Source organism: Panthera onca, chromosome B2 (genome assembly GCF_046562875.1).
Source record: "Panthera onca isolate mPanOnc1 chromosome B2, mPanOnc1 haplotype 2, whole genome shotgun sequence".
Lineage (NCBI taxonomy): Eukaryota > Metazoa > Chordata > Mammalia > Carnivora > Felidae > Panthera > Panthera onca.
The window spans coordinates 63,533,531-63,560,717 of NC_138343.1; the positions used below are offsets into that span (position 1 = coordinate 63,533,531).

At 38.7% G+C, this 27,187-nt stretch overlaps 1 protein-coding gene across 3 annotated transcripts; it reads left to right on the forward strand.

Annotated features, from left to right (window-relative positions):
- Positions 1–25,850, forward strand: LOC144616391 (uncharacterized). Of its 3 annotated transcripts, none has more exons than XR_013555665.2 (4): positions 1–178; positions 1,453–1,536; positions 5,669–5,772; positions 8,062–9,126. XR_013555665.2 is itself a non-coding variant. In XM_078447057.2 (4 exons), exons 1-4 carry the CDS (start codon positions 2,761–2,763, stop codon positions 8,529–8,531), a joined length of 495 nt encoding a protein of 164 aa, XP_078303183.1. In that variant the 5' UTR covers positions 2,042–2,760; the 3' UTR covers positions 8,532–9,126. The 3 variants fall into 3 exon arrangements, 2 of the variants coding, with proteins under 2 accessions (XP_078303183.1, XP_078303184.1); XM_078447057.2 differs by lacking the exons at positions 1–178; positions 1,453–1,536 and adding an exon at positions 2,042–2,869 and having other exon boundaries at positions 8,062–8,174; positions 8,363–9,126; XM_078447058.2 differs by lacking the exons at positions 1–178; positions 1,453–1,536 and adding exons at positions 2,053–2,869; positions 22,015–25,850 and having other exon boundaries at positions 8,062–8,174.
- The last annotated feature ends 1,337 nt before the right edge of the window (positions 25,851–27,187 follow it).

Sequence of the window (27,187 nt, forward strand, 5' to 3'; positions counted from 1 at the left end):
CTGATTACAAAATAATACTTGTTCTTCATAGAAACATTAGAGAGTACAGAAAAAAAAAAAAAATAGGAAAGTATGGAGACTAAAGATCATCCATAATCTCCAGATGCAAAGACTGATTCATTCATTCATTCTGTCAATGTTCACTACAAAAGACCACCAGGAACACAGCTGGAATTGAGTAAGTTGGACTTATTACTCATTTCAGTCAGGGAGAATACACATCATGGAGAATCATGGGGTCTCTCAGTAAGACAGTGTCTCAGAGAGAAGATATTACAGGATTTGTGCCTTGGTTAAGTGATTCAGGGAAGGGTCTAAGGAATAAGAGAAGGAGTTTCCTTCTAAACTGGTTCATGTTAGAAGACAAGACAGTTCTGTGATTGGGTATGTCAAATGTTAGTTACAAGAAGGGTACATCCAAATGAGAACGAAATTTATAAAGAAGCAATCACTTATTTTGTCCAAGAGAGAAAGCATCTGGGAGTAGAACATTGACCTTGTTTTTGTTTTGCCTGTTCTTAGACAAAATTATGAAGTGGCCTTACTTGTCTCATTTCATCATGGTCTCAGGATAAGCTTGAAGTTGCTGATCTCTGAGATGGTTTATTGTCTAATGGGAATATAATGTGCCCTACTGTGTCAAGGCCAGCTCTGAATGTCAGGGGCTGCCACTTTTTGTCTTTCTTCTCTATGCATTTATTCAGTCAATAAATATTTATTGAGCACCTACTTAAAATGCAGATAAAGAAGTTAGAATATAGTGGATAAAATATAGCCCGTGTTTTCCTGGAGATTGTATTCTAATGTGGGCATTTAACTAAGGAAACAAATAAGTATATAACACAAGGTCATGTAATGCTGACTGTCACAGTCAATGCTATGAAGAAACATAAAACAAGGAGAAAATCCCAAGTGGCAGGGTTTCTGGTTTTTTTTTAATTTTTTATTAAAAAAAATTTTTTTAGGGGCGCCTGGGTGGCTCAGTTGGTTAAGCGTCCAACTTTGGCCTAGGTCATGATCTCGCAATTTGTGAGTTCAAGCCCCGTGTTGGGCTCTGTCTTAACCCACTGAGCCACCCAGGCACCTCAGGGGTCCTGTTTTAGATAGCGCGGGCAGAGCAGGCCACTTTTGAAGTGGTCTGATCAAAAGTCTAAACAAAGTGAGGGAATAAACCATGAGATGTCTGAGGGAAAAGAATTCCAAGTAGAAGGAATAGCAATTGAAAGTTCCTGGTGGGGAGGGGTATGTTTGCTATGTTTGAGGAGCAGCTGGGAAGCCAGTGGGGTGGTAAAGGAGTGACAATGGGGTCTGTGGGGAGGGGAAAGTTGGGGAAGGAAGTCAGATCCTGTAGGGCTTTGTAAGCAATGATGAAATATTTGGACTTTAAGTGTGATGGAAGTCATTGGAGGATTTTGAGCAGGGAATAACATGATCTTGCCTATGTTTGTAAAGGATCACTCTGGCTGTGGGAGGACAGCAGGCGAGAAGCGTGATATAAGGCAGGAGACCAACTAAAATACAACTTTATTAGTCCAGGTAAGAGATGATGCACTGTTCAATATGACAGCCACATGTTACATATAACTACTGAGCACCTGAAATGTCCAGGGGCACCTGGGTGGCTCAGTCAGTTGAGCATTGGACTCTTGGTTTCAGTTCAGATCATGATCTCATGGTTCATGGGTTTGAGCCCCAGAAATTCTCTCTCCCCCCCCCTCTCTCTCTGCCCCTCCCCTCACCAAATAAATAAATAAAACTTTAAAAAAATATGGCTAGTTCAGATTGGAGGTGCTATAAGTGTAAAATACACATGGGATTAGGAAGACAGCTGAAAAAACAATGTAATATCTCATAACTTTTGTTTATTACACACTGAAATAGTAACATTTTGGATATATTTGGTTAGATAAAGTATATAATTAAAACTGATTTCACTTTATTCTTTTCACCCTTTTTTTAAAATAAATTTTTTATGTGAACTCTACACTCAATGTGGGGCTCAAACTCATGACCCCAAGACCAAGAGTTGCATGCTGTACCAGCTGAGCCAGCCAGGTGCCCCTCTTTTTACCCTTTTTAATATAACTACTAGAAAATTCAGAATTATTCTTGTGGCTTCCACTATATTTCTATTAAATAGCACTGGTCTGGAGGCTAGGGTGAAGGTGATGTATTTCCAGGGTGATGTTGGCATTGCTTGCTGATAGATTGGAAGAGGGGTATGAGAGAAAGAAAGGAATCAAGGATGATTCTATGGCTTGAACTTGAGTATCTGGGTTAATGGAGATGCCATTTGCTGAGCTAGGGAACACTGGAGCAGAATCACGTTTGGGGGATAGGAGATTAAGAGTTCAATTTTGGATATGCTAAGTTTAGTGTGTCTATTAGGAATCCACGTGGAGGTATCTAGTTGGCAGTTCAAAGGAAAGGACAGGACTGAGGATATAAATATGGGAGACATAAGCGTTTGGATGCTATTTAGTCTTGGGACTGGATGAGATCACCTTAGAAATAAGAATGGTGGAGAAAAGAAGCAACCCAAGAACTGTGCCTAGGAGCACTAGGGGAAAAAAAAGAATCTGTTGGGGAAAAAGTCCATGAGAGTGTAATATCTCAGAAGTCAAATGAAGAACGTGTTTCAAGAATTTGGAAGTGATCGGTTCTATCAAATGCAGCTAAGAGATTCAATTTGTGAAGGACTCAGGATTGACCATTGGATTTTAAAATGTGGATCAGAACATTGTCAGTGCTGTGGTAGAGATGAGTCCTAATATGAATGAGTCCACGAGAGATGGGAGTTGGAGAAGAAGACATAGTGATTCAAGTCCATCCTTGGGTTTTGCTGCAAAGAGGAACAAAGAAATTAGAGGTAACTGTAGGGCAATGTGGAGTCTAGTAGTGACAGGGATGGGATCTGGTAACAAGTGGAGAGGTTGCCTTAGGTAGGAACCCACATTGTACTTCCATTTCCAACAGAAGGGAAATCAAAGAACACAGCATGGAGGCAGGTGAGTTGAAAACAGTTTGGTGAGGGCATTTGGAAGTTCTCTTCTGATTGATTTAACTTTCTTAGTGAAGTAAGAAACAAGCTGTCTTCTGACAAGGGCAGGGAGACTGTTGAAAGAATGAGGAAAGAAAATGTGTAAAATAGTCACCTTGAAGAGTTGGAGAGTGGATATTACTAAAGAAGATTATAGCTCTTGGGTCACTATGACTTTCCCAAACTTCCATAAAATGCAATGATTTCAGTATCCATGTACATAATTCTTCCAATACTCTGGCCTTACTCTGGCCTTGTTCCTTGCTCTCCTCTCTTCCAATGATCTTCTCCTCTAGCACTCTATCTTTTCCTCCACTTACTCCCATGATACCCTAGACCTTATCATTTACATGAAAGGGCCACCCTCCCATAATTTCAATTTCAAGCTCTCCACTTTCTGACTACCACTTTCCAACTTTCTAGCTTATTTCCTTTAGTACCCCAATCCCAGCAATCCTCCACTCCATCCCTACCTTCTTTTATCACTATCCTTCTTTTATCTATCCTTCACTGCCCTCCTATTCCAACTCCCTCGTTTGGCTCAGGTACCTTTGTCAATCATACACATCCCCTTGACTGTTGCTTCCAGTCCCTTGCCCTGAATGTGCCTTGTCACTGCTCAGGAACAGCGCTCTAGCAATTCTCCCCACCTCCACCCCCAGTTCCCTCAAATTGTCTTTCTCTTCTTTTCTTTTATTATACAATACATGCTGTGATTTCTCCCATCTTAAACAACACCATTTTTGAAATCCCACATTTTCCATTAACTACTATGCTTTCTCTCTTTCCTGTATAGAAAAAAAAAGTTCTTAAAAGAGTTACCTCTATCACTGATTTCACATCGTTCCTTCCATTTTCTCTTAGAACCTGCCTGGCCTAACTTTACCACCACCCCACTAAAACTCTATTTTGCAAAGTCTAGTTATTTATTCTCAGTTCTTATTTTACTCTGTCAGAGATTTCATCTTCTTTCATTCTTTTTTTCACTTTGCTTCCAGGAGATCAGAGTTTTCTGGTTTTTTTTTTTTTTTCTATATCACTGGCTAGCCCTTCTGAATACCAAAATGCTCAGACCTTGGACTTCTCTTTTCTATCTCCATTCACTCCATTCGTCATCTGATTCAGCCTCATGGCATTAAATGCCACACGTATGCTTATGACTCCCAGATCAATATTGTCTTTGGCCAAGATCTGTTTCTGAAGTCTAAGCTTGTATATGACTGCCTACACAACATACCCACTTGAGTGTCTAACTGGAATCTCATATCTAGCATATCCCAAACTGACATTTTATCATCTCTGCTAAACTTAAACCACCCTGTCTTCTTCGTCTATGGTTAATGGCAACTCCACTTTTCCAGTTGTTCAGGCCAAAAGCCTTGAAGTGATCCTTGACTCTTCTCTGTCTTGCATCTCACAATCAATGTGTTAGAAAATGTGCCCATTTCTTACCATCTTAGGCCACCCTAGGTCTCCCCTGACTGCTGCTGAGTGGTTTCATATGTCGTTCACTTTTGGTCTGCAACACAGTATTTGCAAAGCCGTAAGTATGTGGAAGAGAATGGTGGATGTAAGAGGATAAGGAGAAGTTTCCTAAGCAAAAGAAAATAAAACCAGGGAAGAATAAAATGACTGCTAGCCATTTTATTTGAAGGACTACTAGTAGTTCATCATAGCTAAAGCAAAGGATATAAGAGATAGGCCTGGAAAAATACACAGGGGCCAGATTATGAAAGGCCTTCTATTATTTACTAGGCAGTGTGGACCTTATTTTGCAGGCAATGAGGAGTCAATGAAAAGTCTTAAGTAGGAGGGAGCATAAGCTGATTTGTGTTGCAAAGATCACTATTACAACAAAGGGGAAGAGAAGGTAGACAGGACATAGCTGGGGTAAGGGGTGGAGGGTAGACAGTCAAAAAGAAGAACTTTTGGAATAGCCTAGGAGAAAGATGACAAGGACCTGAAATAAGGTAGGTTTTGTGGAGATTGAGAAAGAGAAGACAAAGCTGAGAAACCTTAAACATATAGAATCTTTTAGATCTGGTATACGATTGAATATGGGGAATGGAGGGAATAAAAGGCCATGCCCAGTTTTCTGCCTTGAGTGTATTTGGATGGCGGTGCCATCATCTGAGAGAGGAGACCAGAGCAACAGGTATAGAGGAAAAATGATGAATTTCTGTTGGACCAGGTGCTAGGTCCAGGGACATCTCACTGAAAACATTCAGGAAGTTGTAAGTTTTATAGGTCAGGAGCTCTGGAGAGAGGTTTGGGCAGTAGATGTGAATTTAGGAGTTATTTGAACACAGCACTTTGTTCTAGTCTGGGCATTGTGAATTGCTCAGTGATGGTACACTATGGGAGAAGAAAAATAATCCAAGGATAATATTAAGTATGTGCACAGAAAAAGAAGCCCCTGAACATTCGGAATGGTTGGAAGTAGATGAGAAACAAGAGGGGGTGGTGTCTCAGAAATTCAGGGAGAAAAAGAAGAAAAATCAGGGAGGGATTTCAAGAAGGGGAGTTATCATTAAGAAGTAAGATGAGGACTGTCTTAGTCAGTCCAGACTGCTAAAACAAAATACCACAGACTGGGCGTCTTTAACAACTGATTTTTATTTCTTACAGTTCTGGAGGCTGGGAAGTCCAAGATCAAGGTGCTGGCTGATTCAGTTCCTGATGAGGATGCTTTTACTTACTTGCTGTCTTCTTGCTGTGTTCTTATATTTGAGGTGGGTTGGGGGAGAGTGAGAGAGAGAGGGTGAATGAATGAGCTCTGGTCTCTCCTCTGCTTCTCATAAGAACACTAGTCCTATCATAGAGGACCCAACCTCATGACCTCATCTTAACCTAATTACCTCCCAAAGGCCCCACCTCTAAATAACATCACATTGAGGGGTAGGGCTTAAACATATGAATTTGGGGGAGACACAAACATTAAGTCCATAACAAGAATTAAAGGAGTCCCTTAGAGCCAATACTATACTGTCTTAATGATTACAGTTTTGTAGTAGAGGCTAAAGTTTGGGATTGTGATGCCTCCCACTTTAGTTTTCTTTTTCAATATTACTTTGGCTATTCAGGGTCTTTTGTGGCTCCATACAAATTTTAGGATTGTTTGTTTAGCTTTGAGAAGAATGCTGGTGCAATTTTGATAGTGATTGCATTGAATATGTAGATTGCTTTGGGTAGTATTGACATTTTAACAATATTTATTCTTCCAATCCATGAGCATGGAATGTTTTTCCATATCTTTGTGTCCTCTTCAATTTCCTTCATAAGTTTTCTACAGTTTTCAGCAGACAGATCTCTTATATGTTTGGTTAGGTTTTTTCCTAGGTATTTTATGATTCTTGCATGTCTGGCCTGGTGGAGGACAAATATCAGGAGGCCTGTGTGGCTGGAATGGAGCACATGTTGGGCACAGCAGCTTGTGAGGAGTTCAGAGAAGTAACAAAATTTGTACAGCAACAAAAGGAGAAATGGTGGTGGCAGAGACCAGCCTGACAACAGTAGAGATACTGACAATTGGCCAGAATCTGGACATATTTTTAAAGTACACTGATTGTTGATGGGAGTGATGTACGAGGAGTGTGTGAAGATGGGAGGTGGGAAAGAAAGAGAAGATCAGGAATGACTCCAAAGTTTTTGGCTTGAGGAACCAGAAGCATGAAGCTGCCACCAATGGACAGGAGAAAAACTGCAGGAAGGGAAGGGGTGTGTTAATGGGTATGTGGGTGGAGATCAGGGATCTGGCTTTGGACATGTCCACTTTGGGGACTCTACTAAACAATCCCACAGTGAAGCTGAGTAAACAACTAGATATGTGAAGATGAAGATATACATTTGGGAGTTTTCAGCATATAGATGGTATTTGATGCCACAAAGCTAGCTTAAACCATCAAGGGAGTAAGTGTGGCCAGAGAAGAGAAGATGGCCAAGAACTAAGCCTTCTAACATAAAGAAGTCAGAGAAAAGGAGAAACCAGTTAAAGGATTCAGAAGGATAAAAACAAGGACTATCTGGTGTCCTAGAGGTGAGGAAAGTACATCAAGGAAAAGCATGATTACCTGTGCCAGGTGGTGCTGCTGGATCAATAAAATGACTGGATTTACTTGTCATTTGCAATGACATGGATGGAGCTAGAAAGTATTACGCTAAGCGAAATAAGTCAGTCAGGGAAAGACAAATACCATATGATTTCACCCAAATGTGGAATTTAAGATATAAAACAAAAAGAGCAAAGGGAAAAAGAGAGAGAGAGAGAGAGAGAGAGAGAGAGGAAGGAAAACCAAGGAACAGACTCTTAACTATAGAGAACAAGTTGATGGTTACAAGAGGGGAGGTAAGTGTGGGGATGGGTGAAATAGGTGATGAGGAGTAAGAGTGCACTTGTGATGGACATTGAGTAATGTATGGAATTGTTGAATCACTATGTTGTACACCTGAAACTAATATAACACTGTATGTTAACTAACTGGAATTTAAGTAAAAACTGAAAAAACTTAAAAAACATTAAGGAGTCCCTTAGAGAGGTGCCTGGGTGGCTCAGTCAATTGAGCGTCGATCCCAGGGTCATAGGATTGAGCCCCACCCATGTCAGGTGCTGCACTGAGCATGGAGCCTGCTTGGGATTTATTCTCTCTTTCTCTCTCTCTCTCTCTCTCTCTCTCCCTCTGCCCCCTATTCGTGCTCTCTCTCTCTCTCTCTCTCTCTAAAATAAAAAATAATTAAACTAAACTAAACTAAAAAGGAGTCCCTTAGATTTGACAGTCAAGAAGCACTTGCTGGCCTTCATCAGAACAAAACTTGGTGAAGCTGTGAGTGTAGAAGTCTGAGAGCAGATAAAGGGAAAAGTCTGAAAGCCAAGACAATGATCTCATTCTAATTTCCCAGTAACTGACTTCAAAGGGAAGGAGAAAAAGAGGAATGTTTTTGGAAAGGGGTGCAGAACTGTTTTAACATGGAGAGATTTGAGCATGCTCAGTAAAGAATAATTTGATACTTTTAAAATACTGCAGAGAAAGGAGATGACAAATGGAGCAAAGTCGTTCAGGGAATGGAAGAGGATTGCACCAAGAGAAAGAAGAGTTGGACAGGAAGCAAGACTTCTGCTGGGATTACAGAGGAGGAAGTAAGTTTGGGGGCAGATAAGATAACATGCAAATGTTAGCAGGGTCAGCTTCCTGGGTGTGTGACGTGAGCAGTTGCCTAGAGCTCACTCTCAGAAGGAACCCTGTTCTTCATTTAATCTCTGCCTTGACCACTTTGAAATTCTTAATAGTGTTCTCTTTGAACTTGTATGTCATATGTGAAATTCAGTGGTACAATGAAGCATGAGAAGATCTGCCTGGCGACCGTGTGCACACACTCAAGTTTAAGCCCACAGATGTGGGAGGCAGCAGGCAAGTCACAGGCATACCTGACACAGACCTGGAGAACTACTGAAGGGGTGTCTGGGGCTGAGACCTGGGTCCAAATTCGGTGGTGATTGTGGCAGTAGCAGCAGAAGCCACTGTAGCCCAGGAAAAGAGGAGGGCATGGAGGCAGCATCCGTGCCTGCAGTAGGAGGCAGGCATGCATCTGTCCCAGGACCCCAGCTCCACAGCATCTACACAAATATGAACTTTTTACTTGAGCACTGGGACAGGAGCTGTTGGTGTGCAGGCAGCAAACTTGGTAAGATGATGTCAATTCAAAATGGAAGTTTACACATGGGCATTGCAATGATGCATGTCAGAGAGTTATTAGACTATTTCAGAGTTCAGAAATTCTGGTATTGAAAACTACTGCAACACAGTCAAGCAAAGGCCTGTTAAATTGCCATTGTATAAATTTACATTTATAATTAAATTCAGACTTGACAGGAAACTGATTTGTATGAAGAGTTAAATCTTTTTAGAAAAGTTGTTTAGAACATCATGTAGCTTTACTAAAATTTATACTTCAGAATAATTTATCGGAAATTTATCTCAAATGTTGTCATAGCCTATAAAACACTCTTAAGAGCTCCAATAATAGTTGCTTCAGCAGAAAGATCCTTCTCAAAATTAAAAATTATCAAAAATTATTTTCAATCTTGCATTTGAAAATGAAGTTGTTAAAAGTAAAAAGTGTGCCAACCTAATAAATGAACTTGAAGAAAAGTGAGCCAGAATAGTCTTGTGATTAGGATGTCATGTTAATAAAACACTGTTATTTATTGTATTATATAAAAGTATGAAACCAAAAGTTTTTTTTTTCCATTTGAAAGTTTATGTTTTATTCATATATCACTATGGATAAAGCTTTTATTTTAGTACCCATAACTGCACTTTTTTCTTTTTTCTTGCTTTTTAAAATAAGGGGCCCCAGGGCGCCTGGGTGGCTCAGTCTGTTACGCATCTGACTTCAGCTCAGGTCATGAGCTCACGGTTCACGAGTTCGAGCCCTGCATTGGGCTGTCTGCCATCAGTATGGAGCCCGCTTTGGATCCTGTTTTCCCTTCTCTCTCCTACCCTCCCTGGCTTGTGTGCTCCCTCTTTCTGTCTCAGAAGTAAATAAACATTAAAAAAATAAAATAAAATAAGGGGCCCTGTTTTTCACTTGGCATTAAGCTCTGCAAAACATGTAGCTGAACCTGGGTGTAAGGATGGGATGTTGAGGAAGCCTAGGCCTGATATACTCAGTTTCTTTTTTTTTTTTTTTTTTCCTTCTAGAAAGTTGGAGGCAAGAAAATGAAAACTGTGGGGAATAGGAAGTTGTGTTCTGAGGGTTGCCTTCAAGGAAGAGTTTTAAAGATCTAAAATGTGGGGTGCCTGGATAGCTCAGTCAGTTGAGCATTAAGCTCTTAATTTCAGCTCAGGTCATAATCTCACAGTTTGTGAGTTCAAGCTCTGCATCAGGCTCTGCGCTGACATTGTGGAGCCTGCTTGGGATTCTCTCTCTCTCCCTCACTCTTTTCCTCTCCCCCAGTGTCTCTCTCTCAAAAAAAAAAAATAAATAAATAAATAAATAAATAAACAATAAAAAATATAAAGATTTAGGATGTAATGGGGGAATCAGTTAGGGAATATAGCATATTGTCTGGGGGTTTTAAAATACTTTCAACATAATAACTTCCATAAGCTTTTGAAAATTACTACATCTATAATATGCATTTTATGACAAATCATAAAGAAAATTACATTGGTGGATTATCCTATTTCTGCCAAAACATTTGTTAGGTTTAATATCATGTTGTGAAGAAAAGTCAAATACAGTTAGCCTGACTTGATATGAAATAAATGGTGTGCTAAGGTCTCAACTGCTATAGATGATAGAAAATGAATGTAAAAATGTCATATAAACTGTAAAGCATTATAAGTACTATAGTTGTTAAATTTAGTTCTAGTAAATGATCTATAAAATGTGAATTTTTAAAAATGTAGTTTTGTTTATAAAAGTGTAATTTTCCATATTAGAAAACTGGCATATGGCCTCTGTGGAAAATGTGAAAACTTTGTTATATGGAGAAAAAAATTACGGGTCCTTCTTTCAAAGTCTATTACTGTTATCATTTTGATATGTTTTTTTTCCAGATTTTTTTTCTCAGCAATAATTAGAATCTAAGTGTGATCATATAGTTACATGTTATATAAATTTTTCATAAAAATTGTTTTGATATTTGCATGATTGTCCATTATGTGGCTCTGTCATATGTGACTTATCCATTTACTTATTGTTGGACATTTAGGTAGTTTCCAATGTTTTTGTAATTTTATATAACTACATGAAGATTCTTCACTGAACTCCTTTCCAGTTAAAATATTTCTAAAATTAAATGAACATCTTCCATTTCTCTGCCTGTAACCCTCCCCCCCCCCTTCTTAACAAACACAAATATGTGAGTCATTGATGTATTTGAATCTTGTTACTAAGGCCATTGTGCATTAAGAAAGTATCCTTAGAAGGTGAAAAAACACTAAGCTTAACCCCATAGGAAATTACCTTTATGAATTTATTCTCTGTTTTATGGCCACACAATAGCAATGCCTGAGAATTTCTTAGCAGGGAGGAAAGGAAAAAATTCAGATATTGTGTGATAGTTGGGTTAATCATTGCAGAAGAGAACACAGGCTGGAAACAGGATGAGGATCCCTGCCAGGTATAATTAGCCGTTTTCTATCACCTCTAAACTATTTAAATGGAAATGGGTCATTTGGAATCACATTTAGATTTTCTCCAAAATGACTATTCTTACTAGGAATATGTCACTTGTCCTCTGTTCAGTTCAGTCTGTTTATTTTGTGGTCAGGAGACTTGAAGGAGTTAAAGCACTTTGCAAATGCCTTCCTGTGTTTGGGATTATTTTCCTCCCCCAACAGGATCTGGCTTATTAGAGCCTCAGATATGTCTAAAGAAAATTCTATGTTAGATGCATCACTGAAATGCTTGCTGTCTCACTAGGAGCCCACATGAAAATGGCATGGTAGAGTAAACTTATTTTTGTCTCTTCTCATGAGTTTTCCACAAAACAGCTGGCCTTTTCTAAAAGGAGGTTGACAAACAATTTACAAGGTTTGAGAAGGGACTAATTAGTATTGTAGGTTGATTAGGGATCACATCTATTTTTATTTAAAAAGTCACACACAGAGAAGCATTTGTTAAGTGGCTTGCTATAAAATTACTTTTCACTAACCACAGTGTTACTGTGTGGCTATTGCATTGGAACAAAGCCCATGATTCTTGATCACTGTTTGAAATTGGGCTTATCGTAATCGGTGTCCCTCAACTACATGATTTTACACAGCTTTACGGGTTGAAGCAAGAGGTAGCAGGAACCCTGACTTTGGTCTTAATTAATTTTTCAAAGTAGAGACTAGGACTAATGTGCCTTTGCAGGCCTTTCCCATGGGGGTGAACAGAGATGACCGGTACAGCACAAGAGTCCTGCATTTGAGGGAACAGTAACCGAAAGGGGCCCCTCCCCACCACCCTGTCCCATCCTGACCTCTGAAGAGGAAGCCCTTTCAATGCCAGGCCAACACTGGGCCAATCCCTACCTCACAAAACATGCATCATGAATAACACAAAAGAATGCCGAGAGATGGCCTTTTTAGGGTTGAACTCTCTAACTTTAAATCTCATTACTATGCCTCTCTCACTGTCCTCCAGCTAGATTAAGTCTTCTGATTAGTCTGAATTAACTTGGAATTCCTAAAGAATCAGGATCTCTCTTTTCTCTTTACACTTGTCAAACCTCAGACTTAGGCTACTTTTCCCTACACCACTCTCCTTTCTCTGGCTCTTTTCACTGCCCCCCCCCCCCCGACGCCTCATCCCCCCAATGCGGTTTTGGTTTGGAGGTCAGCTTCCCTGACCACACCTCGCCTCACTAGAACCCAACAAACAAACAAGCAAACAAACAAACAGAAGACCACAAATATTATAGCAGCAATGACAAACAAATTTAGAGACTGTTGACTGTTTTCCCACAGCATTCTTCTCCTAAGCTTTAAATGATTCCTATACTTTGTTAGAATCACCTATTTACTGGGGGGTGTCTCCTCTGTTAACTGGTAACATTCTTATTTGTTTATTTATTTATTTACTTACTTATTTAAATTCAAGTTAGTTAAAATAAGTATAGTATTGGTTTGAGGAGTAGAACCAAGTGATTCATCACTTCCATATAACACCTAGTGCTCATCTCAACAAGTGCCCTCCTTAACGCCCATCACCCATTTTGCCCATCCCCCCACCCAACACTCTACCAGCAACCCTCAGTTTGTTCTCTGTATTTAAGAGTCTCTTATGGTTTGCCTCTCTCTCTGTCTTTTTCTTATTTTTCATTCCCTTCCCCTATGTTCATCTGTTTTGTCTCTTAAATTCCACATATGAGTGAAATCATATGGTATTTGTCTTTCTGTGACTGACTTGTTTCGCTTAGCGTAATATACTCTAGCTCCATCCATGTTGTTGCAAATGGCAACATTTCATTGGTTTTGATTGCTGAGTAATATTCCATATATGTATACATACCACATCTTCTTTATCCATTCTTCAATCAAAGGACATTTGGGCTCTTCCCAAAATTTGGCAATTGTCGATAGCAGTACTATAAACATTGGGGTGCATGTGCCTCTTCAAATCAGCATTTTTGTATCCTTTGGATAAATACCTAGTAGTGCAATTGCTGGGTCATAGGGTAGCTCTATTTTTAATTTTTTGAGGAATGTACATACTGTTCTCCAGAGTGGCTCTACCAGTTTGCTCTCCCACCAACAGTGCAAAAGCATTACCCTTTCTCTGCATGCTTGCCAACATCTGTTTCTTCCTGAGTTGTTAATTTTAGCCATTCTGACAGGTGTGAGGTGGTATCTCATTGTGGTTTTGACTTGTATTTCCCTGTGATGAGTGATGTGAACATCTTTTCATGTGTTTATTAGCCATCTGGATGTGTTCTTTGGAAAAGTGTCTGTTCATGTCTTTTGCCCATTTCTTCACTGGATTATTTGAGTTTTGGGTGTTGAGTTTGACAAGTTCTTTATAGATTTTGGACACTAACCCATTATCCTATATCCATTTGCAAATATCTTCTCCCATTCCATTGGTTGCCTTTTAGTTTTGTTGATTGTTTCCTTTGCTGTTCAGAAGATTTTTATCTTGATAAGGTCCCAATAGTTCATTCTGGCTTTTGTTTCCCTTGCCTCCGAAGACATGTCTAGTAAGAAGTTGCTGCAGACAAGGTCAAAGAGGTTGTTGCCTGTGTTCTCCTGTAGGATTTTATGGTTTCCGGTCTCACATTTAGGTCTTTCATCCACTTTGAGTTTATTTTTGTGTATGGTGTAAGCAAGTGGTCCAGGTTCATTCTTCTGCATTTCACCCTCCATTTTTTCCATCACCATTTGCTGAAGAGACTGTCTTTTTTCCATTGGATAGTCTTTCCTGCTTTGTCAAAGATTAGTTGGCCCTACACTTATGGATCCATTTCTGGGTTCTCTATTCTGTTCCATAGATCTATGTGTCTGTTTTTGTGCCAGTATCATACTGTCTTGATGATAACAGCTTTGTAACACAGCTTGAATCTGGAACTGTGATACCTCCAGCTTTGGTTTTCTTTTCCTACATTACTTTGGTTATTCAGGGTTTTTTCTGGTTCCATACAAATTTTAGAATTGTTTTTTCTAGCTCTTTGAAGAATGGTGTTTGTTTGTTTGTTTGTTTGTTTTTCTGTTTTTTTGTTTTTTGTTTTTGACAAAGATTGCATTGAATGAGTAGATTGCTTTGGATAGTATAAACATTTTAACAATATTTGTTCTTCCAATCCATAAGCATGGGATGTTTTTTCATTTCTTTGTGTAGTCTTCAATTTCTTTCACAAGCTTTCTGTAGTTTTCAGCATACAGATATTTTACCATGTTTGTTAGGTTTATTCCTAGGTATCTTATGGGTTTTGGTGCAATTGTAAATGTGATCAATTTCTTGATTTCTTCTTCTGTTGCTTCATTATTGGTGTATAGAAATTCAAGTGATTTTTGTACATTGATTCTGTATCTTGCAATTTTGCTAAATTCATGGGTCCGTTCTAGAAGTTTTTTGGTGGAGTCTCTCACATTTTCCACATAGTGTGTCATGTCCTGCAAAGAGTGAGAGTTTGACTTCTTCCTTGCTGATTTGGATGCCTTTTATTTCTTTTTGTTGTCTGATTGCTGAGGCTAGGACTTCCATTACTATGTTGAACAATAGTGGTAAGAGTGGGCATCCCTGCCGTGTTCCTGACTTTAGGAGGAAAGCTCTCAGGTTTTTCCCGTTAAGGCTGATATTAGCTGTGGGTCTTTCATATGTGGCTTTTATGATCTTGAGGTATGTTCCTTCTAGCCCTATCTTTCTTTTTATCAAGAAAGGATGTTGTATATTGTCAAATGTTTTTTCTGCATCTAATGAAGGGGTCATGTGGTTCTTATCCTTTCTTTTGTTAATGTGATGTATCATGTTGATTGATTTGCAAATATTGAACCAGCCGTGCAACCCAGGAATAAATTTGACTTGATCATGGTGAATTATTCTTTTAGTGTATTGTTGGATTAAATTTGCTAGTATCTTCTTGAGAACTTTACATCCATGTTCTTCAGGAAAATTGGTCTGTAATTCTCTTTTATACTGGAGTCTTTGTCTGATTTCGGAATCAGTGTAATTCTGGCTTCATAGAATGAATTTGGAAGTTTTCCTTCCATTTCTATTTTTTGGAAAATCTTCAATAGAATAGGTATTAACTCTTCTTTAAATGTTTGGCAGAATTCCTTTGGGAAGCCATCTGGCCCTGGAGATTTTTGATTACTTATTCAATTTCTTAACTGATTATGGGCCTGTTCAAGTTTTCTGTTTCTTCCTGTTTCAGTTTTGGTATTTTATATGTTTCTAGGGATTTATCCATTTCTTCCAGATTGCCCACTTTGCTGGCATATAATTGCTGATAATATTCTCTTGTTATTATTTGTGTTTCTCTGCTGTTGGTTGTGATCTCTCCTCTTTCATTCCTGATTTTATTTATTTAGGTCCTTTCTTTTTTCCTTTTGCTAAATCTGGTCAGGGGGTTATCAATTTCATTAATTCTTTCAAAGAACCAGCTACTGGTTTCATTGATCTGTTCTACTGTTTTTTTGGTTTTGATAGCATTGATTTCTGCTCTAATCTTTATTATTTCCTGTCTTCTGCTGGTTTGGGCTTTATTTGCTGTTCTTTTTTCCAGCTCCTTTATTTTATTTATTTTTTTTTAATTTTTTTTAATGTTTATTTATTTTAAGAGAGATAAAGAGAGACTGAGTGCAAGCGAGGGAGGAGCAGATAGAGGGGGAGTCACAGAATCCAAAGCAGGCTCCAGGCTTCGAGCTGTCAGCACAGAGCCCGATGCGGGGCTCGAACTCATGAACCCGTAAGATCATGACCTGAGCTGAAGTCGGATGCTCAACCGACCGAGCCACCCAGGCGCCCCTTCCATCTCCTTTAGATGTAAAGTTAGGATGTGTATTTGAGACATTTCTTCCTTTGTTAGGAAGGCTTGCATTGCTATATTCTTCTCTCTTATGACCACTATTGCTGTATCCCAAAGGTTTTAGATTGTCATATTTTCATTTTCATTGGTTTCCATGTACTTTTTAATTTCCTCTTTAATTTCTTACTTAACTCATACATTCTTTAGTAAAGATGTTCTTTAATCTCCAAGTATTTGTGGTTTTTCCAAGTTTTTTCTTGTGGTTGATTTCAAGTTTCATTGCATTGTGGTCTGAAAATATGTATGGTATGATATCGATCTCTTTGTACTTGTTGAGGCCTGATACATGACCCAGTATGTGATCTATTCTGGAGAATGTTCCATGTGCACTGGAGAAGAATGTGTATTCTGTCGCTTTAGTATGAAATGTTCTGAGTATATCTGTTCAGCCCATCTGGTCCAGTGTGTCATTCAAAGCCATTGTTTCCTTGTTGATTTTCTGCTTAGATGACCTGTCCATTGTTGTAAGTGAGGTGTTAAAGTCCCCTACTATTATTGTATTGTTATCAGGGTCTTTCTTTGTGTTTGTGATTAATTGAGTTTTATATTTGGATTCTCTCAAGCTGGGGGCATAAATATTTACAATTCTTAGATCTTTGGTGGATAGACTGATTACTTATGATATAATACCCTTCTTCATCTCTTGTTACAGTCTTTGTTTTAAAATCTATATTGTCCGATATAAATATGGCTACTCCAGGCTTCTCTTGATGTCCATTAGAATGATAGATGGTTCTCCATCCCTTTACTTTCAATCTGGAAGTGAGTTTGAGTCTAAAATGAGTCTCTTTTAGGCACATAGAGATGGGTCTTGTTTTTATTTTTGTTTTTGTTTTTAATCCATTCTGATACCCTATATCTTTTTATTGGAGCATTTAGTCCATGATTGAAAGATATTTAGAGTGATTATTGAAAGATATGAATTTAGTTCCATTGTGCTGCCTGTAGAGTTGGTGTTTCTGGTGATGTTCTCTGATCCTTTCTAGTCTTTGTTGCTTTTGGTCTTTTTTGTTTTGTATTGTTTTCAATCTATTCAAAGAGTTCCCCTTAAAATTTCTTGCAAGTCTAGTTTAGTGGCCACTAACTCTGTTAGTTTTTGTTTATCTGGGAAACTCTTTATTTCTCTTTCTATTCTGAATGACAGCCTTGCTGGATAAAGAATTCTTGGCTACATATTTTTTCGATTCAGCACATTGAATATATCTTGCTGCTTCTTTCTGGCTTGCCAAATTTCCTCAGACAGATCTGCTACAAACCTGATCTATCTTCCCTTGTAGGATAAGGATGTTTTTCCGTTGCTGCTTTCATGATTTCTTTCCTTGTCTGTCTATTTTGTGAATTTAACTATGATATGACTTGGGTTAGGGTTAGGGTTAGGGTTAGGGTTAGGGTTAGTTTTTGTTGAATCTAAATTTTTTTTTTTTTTTTCAACGTTTTTTTATTTATTTTTGGGACAGAGAGAGACAGAGCATGAACGGGGGAGGGGCAGAGAGAGAGGGAGACACAGAATCAGAAACAGGCTCCAGGCTCCGAGCCATCAGCCCAGAGCCTGACGCGGGGCTCGAACTCACGGACCGCGAGATCGTGACCTGGCTGAAGTCGGACGCTTAACCGACTGCGCCACCCAGGCGCCCCCAGTTTTTGTTGAATCTAATGGGAGTTCTCTGTGCTTCTTGGATTTTGATGTCTGTGTCCTTCCTCAGATTAGGAAAGTTTTCAGCTATAATTTGCTCACATAAACCTTCCACCCCTTTTTTCTCTCTTCATCTTCTGGGACTCCTTTATATGAATGTTATTCCTCTTTAATAAGTTGCTGAGTTCTCCAAGTCTTGTATCATGATCTTTTGCCTTTGTTTCCCTCCTTTTTTTCTGCTGCATTATTTTCCATAATTTTATCTTCTATCTCACTGATTTGCTGCTCTGCTTCCTCCATCCTTGCCATTACAGAGATTGCATCTCATTTATAGCATTTCTAATTTTGGCCTGACTAGATTTTAGTTCTTTTATGTCTGCAGAAAGGAATTCTCTGGTGTCTTCTATGTTTTTTTTCAACCCCAGCAGTCATACTTATCATTGTGGTTTTAATTTTTTTTTTAACATTTATTCCTTTTTTGAGAGACAGAGAGAGACAGTGTGAGTGGAGGAAGGACAGAGAGAGGGAGATACAGAATCCAAAGAAGGCTCCAGGCTCCTAGCTGTCAGCATAGAGCCTGATGTAGGGCTTGAACTCATGAACCGTGAGATCATGACCTGAGCCGAAGTTGGATGCTTAACTAACTGAGTCACTCAGGCGCCCCTATAATCGTGGTTTTAAATTCTAGTTCAAACATCTTACTTCTATCTATGTCAATTAAATCTCTGGCCATCATTTTGAAGATGCAGATTTCTAAATGAAGCCAGGTTCTCCCAATGGAAATGGCCAGTGAGGCACTGGAGATATAGACTTGAAGCTGATGTGAGAGATCTGAAGTCCATTGGGTGTCTCCTCCTAGGGGCCTGACATGGCTGCTGAATCCCAGGGTCTTGGCAGTCTGGGTTCAGTGAACCTGCATGGGGAGGAAAATAGGCAGATAACCTGAGAGGCAAAGGACAAAAGGAAAGTGTTGCTTCAGAACCTCTAAGCCAAGGAGTTAGTGGAACTCCCAGTACAAAGTGTCAAGGCAGAGATGTGGAATCTCTGGGGAGCTGATTGAATGGAAAATAAGGCTCCAGGAGAGATGGGAGTTTTGAAGAGCGTGACAGAAATTAGAACTTGGAAAAGATTCCCTGATCCAAGGGGAAAGCAGCTGTCAAGGCTGTCAAGGCTGTCAAGGCCTGTAGAGTGGCAGGCACAAGGATGGACCCTCCACAGTTCCTTGCAGTAGAAGTGATAGTGAAGTTGTGAAATGCATAGCCCCTGACACAAACACATGTGCTTTAGGAGAGAAAAGCAAGGGGCTGAGGACTCAACACTGCCAAAGAAGGAAAGGACCAAAGTGGAGTTTTCTTAAGGCTCAACAAGGAGAGTTTGGATGTAGTTATACAGAAGTGCCAAGAGTGATGTTTCCAGAAAGAAGGGGAAGTCCTCAGCAGAGAATGAGGAATAATGGGAACAAATGAAACCAAATTATGCTCAACTTTCCAGTGGACCTATATTATATAATGTTACCCAATTCCTTTTCTCTATCTTCTTTCTATTGAGGTATAACTTATTTACAATAAAATGCAGAGATTTTAGGGATATAGTTCAATGAATTTTGACAACTGTATATATCTGTGTAAAATCATCACCCCGGTTAAGATACCAAACATTTATATCACCCTAGAAAGTTCCCCTGTGCACCTTTTCAGTAAATCTCCACCCTACTCCCTTCCCAGACAATTATGGTTCTGCTTTCTATGATCATATATTGGTTTTGTGTCTCCTCTAGAACTTCATATAAATAGAATCATACAGTCTGTATTTTTTTGTATCAGGCTTCTTTTACTCCACATAATATTTTTAGATTTATCCATTTTGTTTTGTAGATAGTAGTTTCTTTTAATTGCTGAGTAGTTTTCCACTATGTAAATACACAATTATTTGTCTATCCATTTTCTTGTTTATGGACAGTTGGGTTGATTTCAGGTTTTGGATATCATGAATTAAGCTGTTATGAACATTCTTAGGTGAGTTTTTTTGTGACTGTATTTTTTTTTTTCATTTTTCCTGGAGTGAAACTGCTGGGTCATAGGAGAAGTGTATGTTTAACTTCATAGAACAAATAGTTTTGTAAAATGATTATAACATTCCATATTCCCACCAGCAATAAAGTAATATTAAGTGTCAGTTGCTCTTTAATATTTGGTATTGGTATTGTTGGTCTTTTTAATTTTAGTCATTCTAATGAGTGTGAAGTGGTATCTCATTGATTTTTTTTACATTCCCCAATAACAAATGATAATGAGCATCTTTTTTTATCTCATTGGTTATTTATGTATCTTCTTTTTGCCATTTTATTTTATTTTATTATTTAAAAAAATAAATGTTTTACTTTGGAGTGATTTTAGGTTTATAGAGAAGTTGCAGAGGGTCTTTTGCCATTTTAAATGAGTTGTCTTTTTATCATTGATTTGTAGGAGTTCCTTATATATTCTCTAGGTCTTTTGTATTTATCATGTATTACAAATATTTTCTCCAAATCTATAGTTTGCTTTTTATTTTCTTCTTAAAATATATTTTCTAAATTTTATATTTTCTCCAGGTTTTTGAGATATAATTGACATATAACATTGTGTAAGTTTAAAGTTTACAATGCTTTTTCATATGGATAGTGTATCTTGTGTCCTACGAAATCTCTGTCTACTCTAAGGTAGTAAAGGATAAATAATATTTTTAAATGATTTATAATAAATCTATGCTTATTTCCTTTCCCTCTTTTTCCTAAAATGATGCTACTTTTGGTTTAAAATTACTAAGATAATACACACTGTTTTGGTAAGAAGGTCAAGAATGAGAACAGCAGAAAATTCCACATAAAAAGTGTCTCATCCCAGCAAAGTTACAAAACCTCAAAGGCCTAGAAGAAAAGGACCAAGTTCCTTTAAAGGGTAGCGAAGTTCTTTGAGAACATACCCCTTCCACTTCTATCAAATGGCACACGACTCATTATCAATAATTTTGGTGCTCTACATAAATCAGTTTTAGTTTGACTTTTTATATCTAACAAACAAAAGAGGAATGCGTTAGAAGACTTCCTGGTGGTTAAAGTATCTAAAGGGAAACTAAAGAGGCAGCTTCAGAAAGACAGCAGCTGAAGTAGCTGTGAGGATCAAGGGAGCAGGATCCAATAGATGAACAGATCTCAGTAGGGATGAACCATCTCCAACTGTTCTTGTCTTTGTGCCACTCAGTTCAAGCTCAACTTTCTAGGGGAAAGTATCTGAATGGCCTAATTTGGGCACATGCCCAGGGGACCTTGGCTAAAAGTCCCTCCTTCAAAACTGGATTCAATAGAGGAAGGAGATAGTTACCCAGAGAAAAAATGGGGCACTGCTACTAAAGAAGGCGGATGGATTCTAGGAGGACAAAAACAATACATGCCCACAACACCCTTAAAAAGGCAGAACATATATCTTTCAATTTGTGTTTGTGTCCTCTGCTTTAAGCAGGATGAAACTGCCTTTATTCGCTCATCTTTGAGTCTTCCCTCAAATAACTGGGCTTGGTTGAGTTAAAATATATTACTGCCAACGCCAAATTTGTGAAAGCAAAGCCCATCCCAGGTTAGTTTTGTTGTGGTGTTGTTTTAAATCTTGAAGTGCAATGTGTACTTCTGATGACTTAGAATTTTTCTTTCTAAATTGAGATGCAGAAACTCTGTGGACTCTAATATTAAGTGGGGGGAAAGGGATAACACTAAATAAAATATAACTTGGTCAAGATTGGAAGTGAGTTAGGATTGAAAGTGATACAAACAATTTTTATGCATCAGATTCCCTTTTTAAAAGATCACTTAAAAAGTTATGTTTCGGGGCGCCTGGGTGGCGCAGTCGGTTAAGCGTCCGACTTCAGCCAGGTCACCATCTTGCGGTCAGTGAGTTCGAGCCCCGCGTCAGGCTCTGGGCTGATGGCTCAGAGCCTGGAGCCTGTTTCCGATTCTGTGTCTCCCTCTCTCTCTGCCCCTCCCCCGTTCATGCTCTGTCTCTCTCTGTCCCAAAAATAAATAAAAAAGTTGAAAAAAAAATTTAAAAAGTTATGTTTCTTAATTTTGCTCTTAGACATTATATGTTTTTACAGACAAGTTCCTACATTCACTCTTTTTGCTCATTCATGCATTCCACAAACATTAATTAAGGTCTTGCCGTGTGCATTAGCAGCAGAGGCTCTGGAGATCGGTGATGAGATTGTGAAAGAACCTGATTTATGAAGATACATGATAAACTATGATAGGGTTGAGGGATGGGATTGGCTGTTTTGTTCACTAATTTTTATCTTTAGTACCTAGCGCAGTGCCTGAAAAATAGAAGGAACTTAAAAGTATGCTGCTGAATGGAAGACTAAATGAATGGAGGGAACAGTCAACTGGTGGTGTTGGAAGTACAGAAGATAATAGGATGGTACAAGTTCAGGAAGATTTTCTTAGAGTTGTTTAACTCTGCTTCAACAAAATTCTGCTTCAACAAAACTCTTAGAAGAATGAAGGCTTGAGTTGCCAAAGCCCAAACTTGAGGACTGGCTATCCCTCTATGTTTCCATCAGGCTCTGCATTTAGTTACAGATGGAAGTTGGTTATCTTATCTCCAACAAAGACTGCAAGAGTGGGATGTGTCCTTCTGGCTCTTTGTAATCAGGCTTTTGTGACTGGGGATGCTGGTTGCCCATATGACATTAAAATTTTTTCAGTTTCTCTGTACTGGGGGTAAAAATATGAGCAGAATTTGAATTTGAAAATTACTTCTTCCTACATTGAGTGGTGTGATGTTGTATGTTCTTCTATAATAGACACTCGCTCAACACTGTATATTTGAAATAACTCCCTTCTGGAGGAAGGTAGAGAAGAAGTGTGTGGAAGTTATATATCTTTGACAGAGACCACACTCTCCCTACACTGAGGAGAGTCCACTGGTACCTAAGCATTGATCACGAGTACTCCACACACCAGTTGGGCAGGGTTTTTAGGAACCACAAACCCATTAACATTCCCTGATCTAACTTTTGAAAACAAACGAAAATAAAATCTAGGTCTTTCCTGGGTTTCCTCTCTTTGCATGTTGTAAGTTGTATTTGTTTATAAATCTCCATGTTTGTGTATTCTCTTGCTTTAACGTACTTGGTCTCTCTTTAACTCTCACCATTGTTAGATCTAACTTGTCCTACTCAGTTTTCCATCCCAGGGGGGCAACATGGCTTATGAAAAGAGCAGGGCCTTAATGCCAAAAAGCAAAGAGACCTAGCCTCAAATGCCAGTTATGCTCTTTCATATCTAGGAAACTTTCAACAAAGTATTCAACATCTTTGAGCCACAGTTTCTGTGCTGTTCAGTTATATTTCCGTTTCCTCTTTCTGGGTGCATGGTAGGATTATACTTCTGGTTCCCTTAATATTAGCACATGTCATGTACTTGTCAGTGGATTGAGAATAGAAGTAGACACGTGTTATTCCTGGGGAGAAGGCTGTAAGAAACTAATCTTGTTGCCTTTCTGCTGAAACATGACAGAGACTCTATCAGTCTGATCCTTGAGTGAGGGCAACATGGAACAGAACACCAACCCAATGGATACATAGCATGACCAAGAAATAAACCTCTATTGATTGAGGTCATTAAAATTTGGGGGTTGTTTGTTACTCAACATGAATTATCCCATCTGGCTGATGTCTCCTAATATGAATAATGATTATAAGATTTACCTCAAAGAGAATTACCAACCCACATTAGAGGATTAAAATGCAGTGGCTTGGGGTGCCTGGGTGGCTCAGTCGTTTATGTGTCCAACTTTGGCTCAGGTCGTGATACAGCTTAGAGCCTGGAGCCTGCTTCGGATTCTGTGTCTCCCTCTCTCTGCCCCTCCTCCGCTTGTGCTTTGTCTCTCTCCCTCTCAAAAAAAAAACATTAAAAAAAATTAAAATAGAAAAAGCAGTAGCTCTTATTACTATTACCCGCCCCCCCCTTCTGCCAGCCGTCTGTATCTACCATTCTTATCAGACATTCCACTTACACACTCATACATGGCTCATTCTTGTCCATTTCACTCCACCCATAATTCTCTTTCACTCTACCCATAATTGTCCTTCATTGCCCTCTGCCCACCCCCCTACCCCCCCACCCCCGCTTACCAACTCCTTCTCTTAGTCTTCTGTGGAATACCAGCTCCAATTTGGTCAAACTCTCTAAACCTGTTTCTTGTCTTTTTTTCTCCAAATGGGACAGATTTTTTTAATTTTTTTAATTTTTTAATTTATTGTGAGAGAGAGAGAGAAATCGTGAGCAGGGGAGGGGCAGAGAGGGGGGTAAGAGAGAGAATTCCAAGCAGGCTCTGAACTGTCAGCACAGAGCCGACATGGCACTTGAACCCATGAACTGTGAGATCATGACCTGAGCCAAAACCAAGAGTCAGACGCTTAAAAGACTGAGCCATCCAGGCACCCCTGGAAACAGAATTTTAGAGTTAAAAGGGACTTACTTCACTTCTCTAAGAATCTGTAGAAACAGACATTCAACCTCACTCTTAAGCCATCAAACATCCATAAACACCTTACCATCTGGAGTTCATTGATAGAAGTTACTTCTTCCTGAAGAGCTAGGTACTCTAGGTCACTAGGTACTCTGCCCCCCTCTTTTTTTAGCTCTTAGCATTCATTTCCTAAGGGCACCAAATTATCTTTGGCCTCAAAGGAACCTGTAGTCATTTAGCTGTTCTGACTTCACCTCTCCCACACAGTTTGGACATTTACCTTACACTCTACAGTTAACTGTAGCCATGCTTTCTATCCCTGTACCTATATTTTCTTCTCTCTGGCCTTTCTAACCATCCTCATCCCTCCCTCAACATTTTACTGAAACACCAGATAGTTGCAGTCCCTGGGAAGTATCACCAGCTGATTTCTCTTCTCTTGCTCCTGGGCTAAAGGAAAACAATGAACTGTACAGACCCATGACTGTGTGTTATCTAAAACTGAAATAATTGACTTTTCTGGACATTTGGCTTTAGTGCTCATGCTTACTTCTCAGAAACCTCTCCTACCATGGCCTCTGGTTCTCTTCCTGGCCACACTTTACCTCTCTTTTCAAAGGTTCACCTTTCTCTGTCCACTCATCGTTTAGCTGGAAATCCCCAGAGTTTTGTCCTCGGGACTCTTTGTTTTTGTCTACATGTCTACATGTCTCTAGAGGAGTCTCATTTTTACCCTATGGCTTCTATGACCATTTAAATGTAGATGATTCTCAAATGACTTTCACTAGCACTAACTTCTCTCTAGAGCTTTAGAAGTAGATATACAATGTCGTATTAGACATATGGAGGTGGATATCTCATGGACATGTCCTTAAGTAAACACCTTTCCCCCTCTAACCACAAAAGTGTACTATCCCTTCTGTCTTGGTCTGAGTTAATGGTATCACCATTTACCTGTCTCCCAACTTAGAAACCTTGGTGTTATTCTCACCTCCTTTCTCTCAACCCCCACATACAGTCAGCTGCCAAATCTTGCTGCTTCTAATTTTAAAACATCATTTGACTTTGTCTCTTCTAAACTCTATGCTACTGGCTTAAAATAGGCCTTTGACATGTCTTCTTTGGACCTACTGCAACAGCCCTGTCTGTAATATGTTTCCCTGATCCCTGACAGTATTTCTCCCCTCCCATATCCTCCAGCCTGCCATTATAGTTATAGAAAACAAAGCTAACCAAGTCTTTTCTCTGTGTAAAAGCTTCTTCTGGCTCCATATGCCCACAGGGTAAAGTTCAAACTAGATAGATTGGCTGTACATTTCTTAACCTCCTGACTCCATTCTACCTCTCCTCCTTGTTTCCTTTCCTGTCTTCATGTTCTCTGTGCACATCCTATTCTCACTGCTTCCAGAACAAAACCATGCTTTCAGAAGTCTATGTTTAAACGCATATATGTATTACATTTATGTAATATATGTGTACATATACACATACATATATGTAAGTATATTTAAATACACATAATATATTTATATGTAAATGTATGTAATATTTACGTGTAAATACATGTGATGTATATTACATATAGAAAATATATGTAATATATATATATATCTCAAGATATTTCTTTTCCTCCTCTTCATCTGTATTCACTTGAAAAATTCCTACATGTGTTAACATCTAGTTTAAGCATCATGTACTCTGTGAAGTCCTCCCCAGTTCTTCCAGGCTATTGGTGTCCTCTTCCTTTTGTTCCCAGAGCATTTTATATTTGCTGCAGACTTTACTGTGCGGCTTTTAATTTTTCTACTTATGTGTTTGCATCTTACATTAGATTGTAAGCTTCTGATTGTCAGAGAACTTTACAGAAGTTGTTCAGTAAATATTGATGAATTAATGCAACATTGTTTTTCTCCCAAGGTGTTTTGGTATCAGTGTCTTCTTTTTCATTCTTTCTATTACATATTTAATAAATAGTCAACTCAAACTTAGATTTTTAATAGCCTCCAGGATGACCATCTAGACAAGCACTGTTCAGTGATGTAGCCACTAGCTACATGTGGTGATTGAGCACTTGAAATGTAGTTAGTTCAAGTTGAAGCAAACTGTAAGTGTAGGATACACATTGGATTTTGAAAGCAGTAGGAAAACAAGAATGTGAAGTATCTCAGTAATAATTTTTAATTTTATTTTGACAATTACTCATATGTTGAAATGATAGTATTTTGGATATATGGATTAAATAAAATATACCATTAAAGTAAAATTTTCCTGTTTCTTTTTTTTTTCTATTTTTAAATGTGGCTACTAGGAAACTTAAAAGTATATATATGGGGTGTGCATTATATTTCCATTAGACATTGCTGTGCCCCTTTAATCATGTGAATCATTTCTTGGTGATAAGCCTGTGTCTGTTTTTTTTTGTTTGTTTGTTTTTTTGTTTTTTCCTTAATCCTTGCAGTGGTAAGCAGAATTTCCAGGGAGGAGAAAAATGGTGTCTGTTAACTGGTATTGTTGGACTAACCTTCCCCAAACATCCCTTTTTTTCATGCTACCATCCTACTTGAAGAATCTGCAGGTTTTCTGTTGTCAGCGGCATCAAGGCCATATTGCTTTGTCTGGTTCCCCAAACAATTAATTCTGTTGCACCTCACTCACCCAGACTTCTCTCTCACTCATCTTTAGTACCCTTGACCTTTATTTAGTCTGTGTTCCAAGATCCTTGAAGTCTGTGCTTTTGTGCATGCTTCTCTTGCTCAGTATTTTCTTCCTTGGCCCCCATTTAAATCAAGCCAGACTTTAAGATATGACTTAAAAGTTCTACCTCCCACATAATGTTTTTTCTGTTTATTGGAACTGACTCTGATATCCTACTAGTTATTATTTGTCAGAGACACACAGTTTAAGTTCTAATTTGTTCAGTTACTCAGCATCTTCACTGATATCACCATTCAATTGAATTACACAAGAATTTTTGAGATCTTGTGCCAAGAACAGGGATA

Coding starts and splice junctions, on each gene's coding strand:
- LOC144616391 (XM_078447057.2), top strand. CDS start 2,761: ATGAGTCCTAATATGAATGAGTCCACGAGAGATGGGAGTTGGAGAAGA. Junction 2,870..5,668: donor GAGGAACAAAGAAATTAGAG/GTAACTGTAGGG, acceptor TATTTCTTACAG/TTCTGGAGGCTGGGAAGTCC. Junction 8,175..8,362: donor CTGGGATTACAGAGGAGGAA/GTAAGTTTGGGG, acceptor TGTGAAATTCAG/TGGTACAATGAAGCATGAGA.